General features: G+C 50.2%; 1 protein-coding gene across 1 annotated transcript in view; it reads left to right on the forward strand.

Annotated features, from left to right (window-relative positions):
• Lactbl1 (lactamase beta like 1) overlaps positions 1-13,101 on the forward strand; it is a 13,715-nt gene extending 614 nt beyond the window's left edge. Inside the window, exons 2-7 of the mRNA XM_028759568.1 lie at positions 3,205-3,340; positions 5,710-5,819; positions 7,131-7,288; positions 8,752-8,990; positions 10,753-10,858; positions 12,117-13,101. Of these exons, the coding sequence (XP_028615401.1) occupies positions 3,205-3,340; positions 5,710-5,819; positions 7,131-7,288; positions 8,752-8,990; positions 10,753-10,858; positions 12,117-13,101 (1,734 nt within the window). The remainder of the gene's footprint in view (positions 1-3,204; positions 3,341-5,709; positions 5,820-7,130; positions 7,289-8,751; positions 8,991-10,752; positions 10,859-12,116) is intronic.
• The last annotated feature ends 1,033 nt before the right edge of the window (positions 13,102-14,134 follow it).

The raw sequence follows: 14,134 nt of genomic DNA on the forward strand, positions 1-14,134 counted from the left end.
AGAGAGAGAGAGAGAGAGAGAGAGAGAGAGAGAGAGAGAGAGAGAGAATGGCTTATTCCACTTAGCACACAGTGCATTTAAGATTCATCCATATTATTTCATATATCAATGCTCTATTCTTTATGTTGCTATGGAACATTCCACTGCATGAATGTATGAACCATATATTTTTTTTATTCATCATTGAAGGACATTTGGTTGATTCAGGCCTTTGAAAACTTTTAAGTAGCTAGGAAGATGACTCAATTGGTAAAGTGCTTGAGGACCCAAGTTCAATCCTTGGTACTATATAAAAAAAGCTGGGGTGCAGTGGTGTGTATCTTCAGTTCCAGTGCTGGGGAGGCAGGCAGCTCTTTGGAGCTCTCTGGTCAGCCAGCTTCCCATAATCACCGAACGTCATGTTCCAGCTGGAGGTCCTACCTCAAAAAACAAGGTAGAGAGTAATGGAGAAGTTACCTGATGTTGACTTCTGACCTCTATATGCACACATACACACATGTACACACATACTTATACACACATGTACACATACACACACTTATACACACATGCACATATCCACATATGTACACATACACACATGCACTCATACATACATGTACACATGCACACACACTTTACACACATGCACATATCCACACATGCACTCATACACACATGCACACATGCACTCATACACACATGTACACATACACACATGCACTCATATACACATGTACACATTCACACACACTTATATACATGCACACACACACTTATACACACATGCATATATCCACACATGCACACATGCACACGTACACACATGCACACATGTATACATACACACATGCACACATGCACTCATATACACAGAGAAACATGCAAGAATAAATAATGGCTTCTGTATGAACCCTAAGATCTAGAAGTGAAAAATAATTGTGAAGCCCACTGGGACTTCCAGGTTTAAAAATAAAGATTCAACAGAGAATTCCTTCACACTGAAGAACTTCGCCCAGGGTGGGGAGGATGTCTAGGTTTTCAATGGACCAGGAGGCAGGGCTAAATCTAGACCTGTCTTTTAACTTACAGGACAGGGTTAACTGCTTCACTGTCACAGCATTTTCTGAGAGGCGGGAACATAACAATAGCTGCTTGGGTTGAGGAGCACGGATAATTTACATGGCTGCCTATAAAGCTTAGGATGGGGACTGCTTATGTGTTTGTTGTCTGTTCCTGCGGCCTGAGAACAGCTGAGTCAGAAAGGTAAGTGTCCTAGATGCTCTGTACCCACAGACAGCAGGTGCTATTCGGTCACCAATTCCATGAACGTGGAGGTCCCTCAAGCTGGCTCACTGCCTCACACCAGGAACCTGGTACAGCTCCTGGTGCCCAGTGGCTGCTCAGGAAAAAGGACAGGGACAAGGAAGGGACCTTTCAGATACAAGTCACCTTGTCAGATGTAATGGCTGAGAACTGGGCAGAATGGATTTACTACTGTTCTGTGAAATTTCCTGGGGAGACACAAACAAACATCTATTCGCCCCAGAAAAAGCATCAATGACAGACCACAGAGAAAACCCCACCTAAGTGTTGTTTAGAGAGCTAGTGAGTGTGTGGGGTCACACACAGGACTAGGGGTGTCCTGGTTTCATTTCTGTTCATCATAGAGTCTCTGCTTGTTTTGGAAGGGTAGCATGGTGAGACAGCCACCATGATGTCACACTGAGCAATACCACAGGCTGGGAGCTTCATGCATGCCCACTGGGTGCACTATCTGTAACATTATTTTTCTAAACCTATTTTTAATGATGGTTCTTAACGGTTTAACCTCCCTTGTAGCCCACCATCCACCAGAGGTAGTGGAAAAGAAAGGATACAGGGAATAGACATGTTTAGAAAGGTTCTTTGGAGCAGCTCCTGTCTGTGTTGTCTGGAAATCGACAGTTCAGTTCACAGGTTAGCAGGCAGCTCCATCCACTCACAAACACCTCACAGATACACCAGCAGTCCAGTTTGGTAGAGCCGGGAGAGCAAATATGAATTGACAGCAGTGGCACTACCTAGCAGAGACAGCCAGGCCTCAGCCTCTGCACTAGTCAGCAGGAGGGACCAGGAGGAACACCAGGAGAAGGTCTTGGCTGTGCCTCTCTCAGCAAATTGAAGATCAGGAAACACACAAAACCCACAAGTGTTTGCACAGCTAGCTCTATAAGCAAGCCAAGCTCAGCTCGCGTCACTGCAAGTCCTATTTATACCCTCCAAACATCACGTGACCTCCACGTGCCTTGTCTCAGCACGTCCATCTGTCTCAGCTGACGTCACTCTGCCAATCAGTCCAAGTCAAAGAAAGTGGCAAGAAACTGCAGCACACCACCAGAAATTTTCTGGTGCATTTCTCTGTATGGAGTCCCGACAAACGTAGCTCAACCACGCAATGCAAGGCGGACCATTACATGTGTGTTGTTAGCAAACGGTCCTTCATCACGTGTCCTTTCACGTGCTTGCTTTAGCAGAACATCCTCTCTCCTGTGTCTGCTTCAGGAAAACATTCCTTCATGAGTCTGCCTTAGCCTTTCACCTGTGTCCACTTCAGGAAAGCACTCCTTCATGTGTTTGCTCCAGCAAAACACCATCCAATACGACTGACTCTCTAAAGAACCCTTAAGTTTCCACCTCATCTATCCTAGGTTTAAGGTGAGGGACCTGGAGGTGCGAGAGAAGCAAGTGCCCTGGAAATGGCTGAATCAAGACCCACTGTGCACACCTCAGATGCATACAGAGTAACCAGTACACCAAAGGCTACAGAAGGGGAGAAAGTGGACGGGCGCCCCTGGCCTGGAGGGCTCTCTTGTTAGGACAGCCAGCTGACAATAGGAGGGGTGGACTGGTATAGAATCATTCTACACTAAGGAACTTGTATTTGCACTCCCTTACAGATGTGGCCTTGGGAGGGAAACAGGTGTGGAGAGTTGGGAAAGGCTTCCTGGAGGAAGCAGCCTTTCAGTGGGACTCCAAGTATCTTGATAAGCACATAGGTGAGGTGAGGTAAGGTGAGGTGAGGTGAGGTGAGGTGAGATGTGACAAGGGCATCTGGGCCAGACCAGGTGTGTAGACCTGATGAGGTCCTTACTGTGGTGAGGCCCTCAGCTTCACAGGTAGTATTGCAGCATTCCTCTCCCTGCTGACCCCCCAGAGCCATAACCTGTATCTTTGTTTCTTCAGGCCCACAAGCAGCCCCATCTTCTGAAAGGGAAGAAGAAATGGTTTTTGCGGGCTCTCAGCAGCTTCCTCTTCCTGTTCTCAGTGACCATGACTGGCTGCTTCCTGTGGCAGTACTACCTCCCCAAGCTGCAGACTGGTGAGTGAAGAAGCCACTCCCTTACTCCCACCCCACTGACACGGGTCCCCCTGGAGCATCAAGGACCCGAGGGACCTGAAGACCGGTAAACTTTAGACTCAGGAGCGCAGGCTTCTGTTTTCACTTCAAGTCACACTGTTCATCTCTGGCTGGCTCACAAGACCTCTCTGGGCTTGATCATGCTCTTATAAACAAAGTGAGAATCCTATCACCATTGGGGTCTCCTAAGACATCCAGCCTGGGGGTCAATTCAGGGTCCCTCAGAAGCTCAAACAGGCGGTGAGATAGCTCAGCCAGTAAAGGCTCATGCCAGATAAGACTGACGACTTGAGCTCCATCTCCAGGACCCACGTGAGGGCTGAAGGAGAGAACTGATTCCACAGACTTGGGCTCTGACCTCCACACACACGCCATGACATGTATGTGTGCACATGTGCATATGTACATGCGTGAGCAGAGGCACACATACACACAAAATTTAAAACTTTAGTTTTAAAAATTTAGCTGGGCAGGTGGTGATGGCACACAGCTTTAATCCCAGCACTCGGGAGGCAGAGGCAGACGGATCTCTGAGTTTGAGGCTAGCCTGGTCTGCAGAGAGAGTTCCAGGACAGCCAGGGCTACGCAGAGGAACCCTGTCTCAATAAAAAAAAAAAATTAGTTTAAACAGTGTTTCCCTTGCTCTGTGGGCTGGCCTAGCCCTTACCCCTTCATTCTACCTAGGACTCCAGAGGGGCACAATTCTCTGTTGTTATGGCATCCAATACAAGTCTCCACTGCACTGGGGAACAGCCTCTTCTCCTGGCCCTGTTACTCATATTACCAAAAGCAAGGTGCTGGGGCCCCCAGATCCCTAGAGCTACTGCAGACACAGCTCCTCCTAGTGTCTCCCCCAATCTCCTTCTCTGACCCCAGTTCTTTCTGGGGTAAATTCCTTTTCAAGGGACTTCTTTGTTGCTCAAGGAAACAGATTCCAGCTGGGCAGGCTGTTCAGAGCCACGTTGCTCAAACTACCAAGCCATGATGGACAGATGGTACTATAAGTCTGCAAAATGAATTCTTAGCAGGAAACCTCGAGAGAGACATTTGAAATGCAGGCTGAGCTGTGTGTGCAGGTCCAGTGGAGGCAAGTCAGGGTCAGCCCACTACAGGCTTCCCAGAGTCTGGGCAGGCCAGACGGCTCATCACAGAGGCACCTGCCACCAAGCTTGATAACCTGAACTTGATCCCAGGAACCCACATGGTGGACAGAGAGAAAAAACTCCTACAGGTTGTCCTCTGACCTCAACACTCAAGCGGTGGCAAATCCCCCTCCCCCAACACCACCCCCCTGAAAGTGTGGGCACTTTCAGGCCCTACCCCGACTCCATAAGACTCTCCAGGTGTCTCTGTGTGCCTGGCTACAGATGCTAGACCCATCCAGGTCCCAAGCTAAGGCTCTATCCAAGACTTCTACGCCAAACCTGTCTAAGGAAAACCCACCCCAGGGGCTAGGAATGTAGCTTGGTGGTGATGTACTTGCCTACAGCGTGAAAGGCCTTGGGTTCTATCCCCAGCACCATAAAATACACACACACACACACACACACACACACACACACACACACACACACAGAGCAAACTGACTGGCTGATTATTTCTCATGGTTCTTGGGGCCGACTGACAGTTCTATTGCTGGTCTAACTTTCTCTCTTTAAGGAAGTATGCAAGTCACTTGGGATTGGAGCTTCCCCAGGGTCTTGTGCTCTCAGGGATAATTTCCCAGGCTTCTCCATGTGAGGACAGCCACTTCTTGGACAAGGGAAGATAAGAGTCACTTCAATGACCTGCTACCCATATTCAGTTCTGGGGACACAATGAGCTGTCCCTGATGCTTCAGGCCTAAGCCCCCACTGGGGTTTCAAGTTCACATCACACAAACATACAAAAGTAGCTTAAAGGATGGATGGATGAACAGATGGATGGATGGGTGGATGGGTGGGTGGGTGGATGGGTGGGTGGGTGGATGGGTGGGTGGGTGGATGGGTGGGTGGGTGGATGGTGGATGGGTGGATGGACAGACAGATGGATGGGTGGATGGATGATGGATGGTGGATGGAGGGTGGATGGTGGATGGATGAGGCTGAGCCTGTCAGGAGGAAGGAAAGGGTGGAGAGCAGTAGCTGACCTGAAGGGCAGTCCATCTTAACGTCACATTATCCTTTGGTCTTTTGGTTGTCCCATTGGACATTTTCTGAGAAGACTCCTGCTGGTAAGAGGAGGTCCCCAAGACATGGCTCTGGCCTTTGCTGCAGCCTCCCTGTCCTCTAAGATGCCCCTCTGACCTTGATCTGACCTCTTCTGTACTTACCTCCTGACGAACCCTTTAGGTTCCTTGAAGCCAGAGGCAACCCCAGCCCCGGTGAGGATGTGTCCCCGGCACCCTGAACTTGTGCCTCTTGCTCACCCCCTGCCGGTGCTGAAGGAGGCCTTGGAGAAGGTTAGTGATGGCCTAGGAAGTTCCTGGAGAGTGGCAACGCTCAGCTCAGGAGGGACTATTACTCTCTGTGCTGTGGGAGTCATTCATTCACTCAACATGCTTTCCTTCGTTTTTTTGTTTTCCAACAGGGTTTGTCTGTATAACAGTCCCAGCTGTGCTGGAATTTGATTTGTAGATCAGGCTGGCCTCACAGATATAAGACCCTACCTTCTGAGTGCTGGGATTAAAGACATGAGTCACCATGCCCGGCTTTCAATGTGCATTTCTTAAGTGCCTGTTCTGTGCCTAGAATCTTAGTTCTTGGGAGGCAGAAGCAAGAGGATCACTGCAAGTTTGAGGCTAGCCTGGTCTACATAGTAAGTTCTAGGCCAGAGGGGGTGGGGACAGACTGACTGTAGGTGAAGGAAGCAGCCAAGGTAGCATGTGTGTCTTAGTCAGGGTTTCTATTGCTGTGAAGAGACACCATGACCAAGGCAACCATTATAAGGAACAACATTTAATTGGGACTGGCTTGCAGGTTTAGAGGCTTTTAGACCATGATCCTCAAGGGGGGAGGGGTGGCACAGCAGCATGCAGGCAGACACAGTGCTGGAGAAGGAGCCAAGAGTTCTTCTACATCTTGATCCAAAGGCAGTCAGGAGAAGACTTCCTGGCAACCTCAGGCAGCCAGGAGGAGCCTCTCTTCTGCCATGGGTGGAGCCTGAGCATCGGAGACCTTCAACCCCACCCCCACAGTGACACACTCTCTCCAACAAGGCCACACCTAACAGTGCTACTCCCTATAGGTTGATCATATTCAAACCACCACAACATACTTCACCTGGCCGTGGTGGTGGGACACACCTTTAATCCCAGCACTCAGAGACAGAGGCAGTTGGATTTCTGAGTTTGAGACCAATCTAGTCTACAGAGTGAGTTCTAGGACAGCCAAGGATACACAGAGAAACTGTCTTGAAAAACAACAACAAAAATATAATACATATTTTTGACTCAGGAGCAAGACTGAAGATTAGGAGGCAGGCACTAGTAGTACACACACACACACACACACACACACACACACACACACACAGAGAGAGAGAGAGAGAGAGAGAGAGAGAGAGAGAGAGAGAGAGAGACCTTTAGGGAGCCCTATGTCTAAAACAGGTAGAAGGGAGGCTGCTGAGAGACAGGCTCTCAGAGGCTATTGTGCTGAGATCTCAGGGTCTATAGGTTCCTAGGGTACAGGGTGGATATGGCTGTGGGGACAGGTGGGTGTGCTGAGGCAGGGGCTGTTACTGCACCCACACTCTGCTCCTATTCTCTCTCAAGGTGGATGGGATTCTGCGCAAGGCCATGATGGCTCCAGGCCTGGCTGCCATGTCTGCCCTCGTCATCCATAATGACACTGTGCTCTGGACTGGGAACTTCGGGAGGAAGAATGGCTCAGATCCAAACTCTGGAACCCCTAATGAGTATACCATGTACCGGTTAGTGGGGTGCCCTCCAGGGTCTCAGAAGGGATAATCAAGATGGCAAGCCAAGCAGGAGGCAGGACATTCTAGAGAATTGTGGCTGGGGTCCCAGCTGCCAGGGCCTGATAGTTCTCTAGGAGACAGAGGTCCAGAGAAGACCAGGAAGTATGAATGCTGAATGTCACACCACAGGGACCACAAGTCAAATGAGGAAAGGGATCCTGTCTCCTCTCCATGTGCCACCTAGTTACAATCACCTGCTCCCAGCCCTGTTCTACATCCCTGTGACTGAGTGGCATTGACCCAGTTGGAGGCAGTTGGAGCACACTTGGCTGCATGCCCAGAGCTTCTCCTCTTAGGTGCTGTCTGCAGAGTCCTCAAAGCTGCAACAAGGGACACACTTGATTCCAGGGATATTGTGGGAACTTCAGGGATCCTGCAGGATTTAACCTTCACTGTACTTCTGTGGTCCAAGCATAAGGTCCAGAGTTCCAGTTCTCTTGCTTACTATGTATGTACTGCCTGGCATGCTGAGAGCTCTGCACACACACACGCACACTCACACTCACACACGTGCACACACACTGCTCTATCCCTATTATACCCCATGAAACCAACAGTCAAACTCTCAGAAAGGTCTAGTAACTAGCCCAAGGCCACACAGCCAGTGAGAGATAGGACTGACCAAACCCAGCTCTGCTCCAGTACTGCTGTGGAAGGGGGGTTAGTGGGGAAGAGTGCTGAACTGCCCATCCTATCCCAGCTTTCTGGTACACCCTAAGCATCCACAGGCAACTCTGCAGAGTCTGGAGATTCAGCCCAAGATGCAGACTGAAAGGAAAAGTATCTGCTCAGGACCCCCAAGACCAAGTTCTCAGCACAAAGATTTATTTGTCCCAGAGGGACAGAGGATGGAGACAAGGGACAAAGACAGGAGATAGTGAAAGAGGGAGAAGGGGAGGGGAACGAGGGAGAGGAAATGGTGTTTGTCACTCAGGAATAAAGGACAGCCTCTGGCTAGAAGAGACAGATACAGCACATAGAAAAATGGGGGTTTATAAAGGTACAAGGGGAAATCCCATTTTAGAATGAGGTGTTCAATTTTAATCGGACGTGTTAATTAGATGAGCCAAAGTGGGCTTTTGATTGCTGGACTTCCATACTTTGATAGCTGGACCTTGGTAGTCAGCTTCAGGAAGAGGAAATGGCCAAATAAGGGAACAGACCTTGGTGGCTTGCTTTAGAAATGTAATTTAATGGTTTTTCGAAAGGGAGAGAGATTGGGGAGAAGGGCAAGGCCTGCCAGAGCCATGCTTGTTAGATCAGGCCAAAGCCATGCTTGCTACACTTGAGTTGGCCAGGGTCGTTTCAGAGCCTAGGGCAGACTCTGTCATGTGAGACGCTGAAGGCTGGGCACAGGGTGGGGAGCGGGTATGTGGCTGAGAGCTTGCCTTCTGCACTCCTATATCCCAACACAGGATTGCCAGCATCTCCAAGATCTTCCCTGTCCTGATGCTGTATCGCCTGTGGGAGGAGGGCATCGTGGACTCCCTGGACGACCCTCTGGAGCGCTATGCCAGCACCTTCTCCATCAACAACCCACTGGGCACAGCCCAAGGCCCTGAAGCGCAGGACTCAACAGAGGAATTTGAAGAGATGGGCTCCCTCCCAAGGCCGTCCCCTGTCACTCTCCGGAGGATGGCCAGTCAGTTGTCAGGTGAGCCTCCGAATTGTCCAGCTGAGCCAATCTATACCAGAGGGGCTTGGGGCAGGCACCTGACACAGATTCCCAGCCATTAGGACCCTGCTCTGGTTCCTGAGTGGCCATGCTTCCAAACCAAGCTAAAGTCATCTGCACAAAGGGAATCTCAATTAGGAAAACGCCTCCATAAGATCAGGCTGTAGACAACCCTGTAGGGTGTTTTCTTAATTAGTGATTGATGGAGGAGGGCCCAGCCCATTGTGGGTGGGGTCATCCCTGGGCTGGTGATCCTGGGTTCTCTAAGAAAGCAAGCTGAGCAAGCCACAGGGAGCAAGCCAGTAAGCAGCACCCCTCCATGGCCTCTGCATCAGCTCCTGCCTCCAGGTTCCTGCTCATTTTAGTTACTGCCCTGGCTTCCCTCCGTGAACTGTGATGTATAAGCCAAATAAAAGGCTTTTCTCCCCAAGTTGCTTTGGTCATGGTGTTTCATCACAGCAACAGAACCTCTAAGACACCCCCCCATAAACAAACAAATGGATAAAACCCGTATGAAGGCAAATTCAAATATTTATCACAATAGTTTTTTCATCTTGTCTTTTTTTGACATAAGGTCTCACTTAGCCCAGGCTTTTCTCACACTCTCTATGTAGCTGAAGATGACTTTGAAATCCTGATCCTCCTGCCTCCACCTCTTGAGTGCTCTTTCCACACCAGACTATCTGTCACCGTTTACTGTGGCTGGAGATCAGCAGTACAATGTGCATTTGGCATGTGGTAAGCTTTGAACTGAGCTCCATCCATAGAGGAAGAAAAAGGGCATATATTCCCTGTGAGTGAGAAATTTTATTTCTAGAAAATTCTAGAAATGAATTTGACCGAAGGTGGCCTCACCCTGTGTAGCATATAGCATGCTCACAATTATCCAGTGCATAGTGTTTACAGTAACAAGAGAGGAGCCAGTGTGGGGTACATACCTGTAGCCTAGCACTCCCAAGAGGAGGCAAGAGGATCAAGAGTTCCAGGTCATCCTGGGCTACATAGTGAGTTCAAAGCCAGCCTGGGCTCCAATGAAACCCTCTCAAAACACCAAGACCAAAACAAGAAGAAATAACATCCATGGTCCTCACTACGGGTATGGCTATGGCATCAAATACTGTAGCTCTAAACGATAGTGTTCTTTGTTTACCGATATGAAAAAAAATGTTAAGTAGGAGAAAAGTACATGTATTATATATACTACATAAATAAATAAAATATATAAAAAGACTATATAAATACACTAACTATAAAAACGTGTTTATGATGAGACAGGTTAATGTACATGATTATATAACATGCTATGTACTATATAAATATTCTTTTTTACATCTTTAATCCATTTTGATGGGGGGTGACATGTATGCCATGACACTTGTATAGATGTCTGAGGACAACTTGTGGGAGTTCTTTCCACCGTGGGCATTTTGTGGATTGAACAAAAGCATTATGGGTAAGTACCTTTACCAGATAAGCCATCTTGCCAGCCTTAAATACTAAATATTTCAGGATGGAGTAAATGCCTTTGGAAGGACTGGGCTTGGCGGTACCTGCCTGCAATCCCAACACTTGGGAGGCAGAGTGGAGAGAAGAAAGAAACAAGAATGTTTGCTTCCAGGAAGGGGAACTGGTGGCCGGCTGGAGTGGGAGTTGTAGGAAGAGATGACTCAGAGTTGCTCTAGGAAAGGGACTTCCCCAGCAAGGCTCAGGTCCTACAGGTCTGCGCACTGCTCTTTCCCAGGACTTCCCCGAAGACTCCGGGGCACTTCGCTGCTGTGGAGGGGCAGCACTCAGGAGGCACTAAGTCTGCTCAAGGATGATGTCCTGGTGGCTGACCCAGGAACCAGGTGAGGAGTGCGCCCTGACATCTAGCCACACATTCTACCAGATGGTCAGAGTCAGGAAGGTTCTGGGGATCGCTGGATAGAGTCCATCATACACCCAGGAAGACCAAGGCAAACATAGCAAGGTTTGGGAGAGCTGGGGCCAGAACTCAGATCTGTTCCAGTCTCCCTGTCCCTCATCAACTGGATTGTTTATTAAGAATCTACTTGGGGGCTGGAGAAATGGCTCAGCAGTTAAGAACTGGCTGTTCTTTCAGAGGTCCTGAGTTCAATTCGTAGCATCCACATAGTAGTTCACAACCATCTATAATGGGATCTGATGCCCTCTTCTGGCACGCGGGTGTATGTGCAGACAGAGCGTTCCTATACATAAAATAAGACTTAAAAAACAAAAAAGAATCTACTTAATCCCAACACTTGGGAGGCTGAGGCAGGAGAATAGAGAGATGGAGGCCAGTTTGGGCTACACAATTAAATTTTCTAAAACAAACAAACAAAAATAAGACACAAGAATCAATCAAGGCATCTACCCTACCCAGCATCTGCTAAGCACTGGCTACACCAGCAAACAAATCTGACTGTCTCAGGTTTTTATTGCTGTGAAGAGACACCATCACCAAAGCAACTTTTACAAAGGAAAACATTTAACTGGGGCTGGCTTACAGGTTCAGAGGTTCAGTCCACTATCATCATAGAGGGAAGCAAGGCAGTGTGCAGGCAGATGTGCTGGAGGAGCTGAGAATTCTACACGTTGAGCTGAAAACAGGAGGAGGGGACTGCAATTCCATACTGGGCGGAGCTTATGCATAGGAGACCTCAAGGCACCTATAGTAACACAATTCCTCCAACAAGGCCATACCTACTTCGATGAGGTCACACCTCCTAATAGTTCCACTTCCTACGGGCCAAGCATATTCAAATTACCGTACAGCCCAAGGCCCCCTTTTACAGTTTGCACTGGCGAGAGAGACGGCGGCGGGAAGAAATAAACACAAATAGAGTTTTGCCATGATGGATATGAATAGTGAGCAGTTAAAGGTCTGACCACTTAAAAAGAAGTCTAGCTTTGAGAGCTTGGGGTAGGAGGTAAGGGGTACGACACATGGACAGAAGCGGCAGGCACTCCTCTGCCACCCTAGGCCAGATTTCCCTCTGTTTCTCCAAAGAGACTGGAAACCTTGCTTCCTTTCTCTCTTGGTGCCACCACACTGTCCTGGGGATCACATAGAGCACTCCACCCTTGCCCGTTTTCTCCCTCCAGATGTCACTACAGCACGCTGGCCTTCTCTCTCCTAGCCCATGTGCTGGCTGCGCACAGGGCGCAGGGCGACTATGAGCGCTGGGTGTCTGAGCAGGTGCTGGAACCGCTGGGGATGAGTGACACTGGCTTTGCACTGACCGGAGCAGTGCGGGCACGTCTGGCTGCTGGCTTCTATGGTAGTGGCAGGTCCGCCCCGCTCTATGATCTGGGCTGGTACCGGCCATCGGGCCAGATGTACTCGACAGCTGCAGACCTAGCCAGGCTTGCAGCTGCGCTCCTGGGAGCAGGACCCCGACAGCTGCTACGGTCAGACAGCCTGGCCACACTGCTAGCACCACTGCGCGCCTGCGCCCACGGCTACTTCGCTAGTGAAACCGGCACACCCTGGGAGTTCCACGAGAGGCGCGGCTACCGCGTGGCGCGCAAGGATGGCGACTTGGACGGCTATGCCGCCAGCCTGGCGCTCGTGCCACCGCTGCGCTTGGGATTTGTGCTGTTGCTGGCGGGGCCTCGCCCGCCCACGCGCGACCTGGTAGCTGACGCCCTGGACACGCTGCTGCCTGCCCTGGAGCGCGCGTTGCGCGATGCTGAGCTTGCCCCCGCGCCCCCGCCCCGCGCGCGCCCGTTCGCCGGCTTCTTCACCTTCGCCAACCGCACCTTCTACGAGGTGCGCGCCGCCGGGCCGCGTGGCGAGCTGCGCTTGCGCCAGTTCGGGCCGCGCGTGGAAGCGCTCGTGCCCGCCGCCTTCCGATCGCTCGCTCTGCGCCACGTGCGCGGCCGCGTCTTCCAGCTGCACGTGGCGCGCGAGTTCCCGTGCGCGCTGCCGCTCGCAGACGCCTGGCTGTCGCTGGAGGCCCAGCACGGGCAGCTGGTGCGGTTCTACCCGCTGGATCGCGACGGGCTGGCGCCGGGCTTCGACGTACCGGGCCTTAACACCTACGGAGTGCTGCGCCTGCCACGCAGGCCGGTGTTCGGCTCCCAGTGAGCTGGACATCCCCACGCGCGCGCGTCCACACATGCCTTTGCATTGCCCATGCTTGCAACCCTCCACATGCCTCCAGCCTGCCCACGCCCACCTGCACCTTTCCTCTTACCTGCAGTCTCTTTCAATCCTCTCCCACCTCCAGCACCTCCCCTCAACCCCGTAGCTTCTCATGCTTGCCTTTAGCCTCACCCTCCTTTCAGTCTTTTCATACTTGCAACCTCCCCTGTATGGTGTCTATCCCACTCCAGCGGTCCCCTCCCTCCAGCTTCCTACCCGTGATTGGCAGGGAGGCCAACCAGAGGCCACAGTAGTTGGCAAAGTGGGGTCTTCTTGGACCACAGCTGGTTTCAAACTCCTCTTATTCACCCGAGAGGAATTTATAGTAAGGAATTTATACAGGAATTTATAGTAAGCATGTAAACATGTAGGCGTCGTCCAACCACGATAACCCAGATCAGCGCTTTGGTGAACCAGCGGCTCCGGGCCATGCTGGACACCTGGAGATCCTGTTTTAAACAACCAAACAAATACTGAAACGTTATTTTGTGCGTGTGTGTGTGTGTGTCTGTTGAAACAAGGACTAACTACCAGGATCTGTGTTGTCTTTTAAAAACTACTCTTATTGGCTGGGGGTGTCTCTCAGAAAGTAGAGAGTTTGTGCAGGACTCCATAAACATGGTGTGGTGGTTCCCACCAGTAACTTCACAATCCGGGAGGAGGAGGTAGGTGGATCAGAAGGTTCAGGCCACAAGAGATACCATTTAAAAGAACAACAGGTTTTGTTTTGTTTTTGTTTTTCATCGAGTTACAATTTGCCTAAAACTAAAGGCACCATCAGGTTCGTTTATGTATTTATTTAGTGGGCCTGCCCATAGAACCCAGGGCACCACGTGCTAGGTAAGTGCTTTACCAACTGATCTACATCCCCAGCCAGAGCTGGACCATTTAGAGAAATGTTTATACCCATCCAGGCTATCAAGATACAGGAGATTCTGCCAGTCCTAATCCACCCCCTTACTCTTCCTTTGTGGTC

This window comes from Grammomys surdaster, unplaced genomic scaffold (genome assembly GCF_004785775.1).
Source record: "Grammomys surdaster isolate TR1022 unplaced genomic scaffold, NIH_TR_1.0 126313, whole genome shotgun sequence".
Lineage (NCBI taxonomy): Eukaryota > Metazoa > Chordata > Mammalia > Rodentia > Muridae > Grammomys > Grammomys surdaster.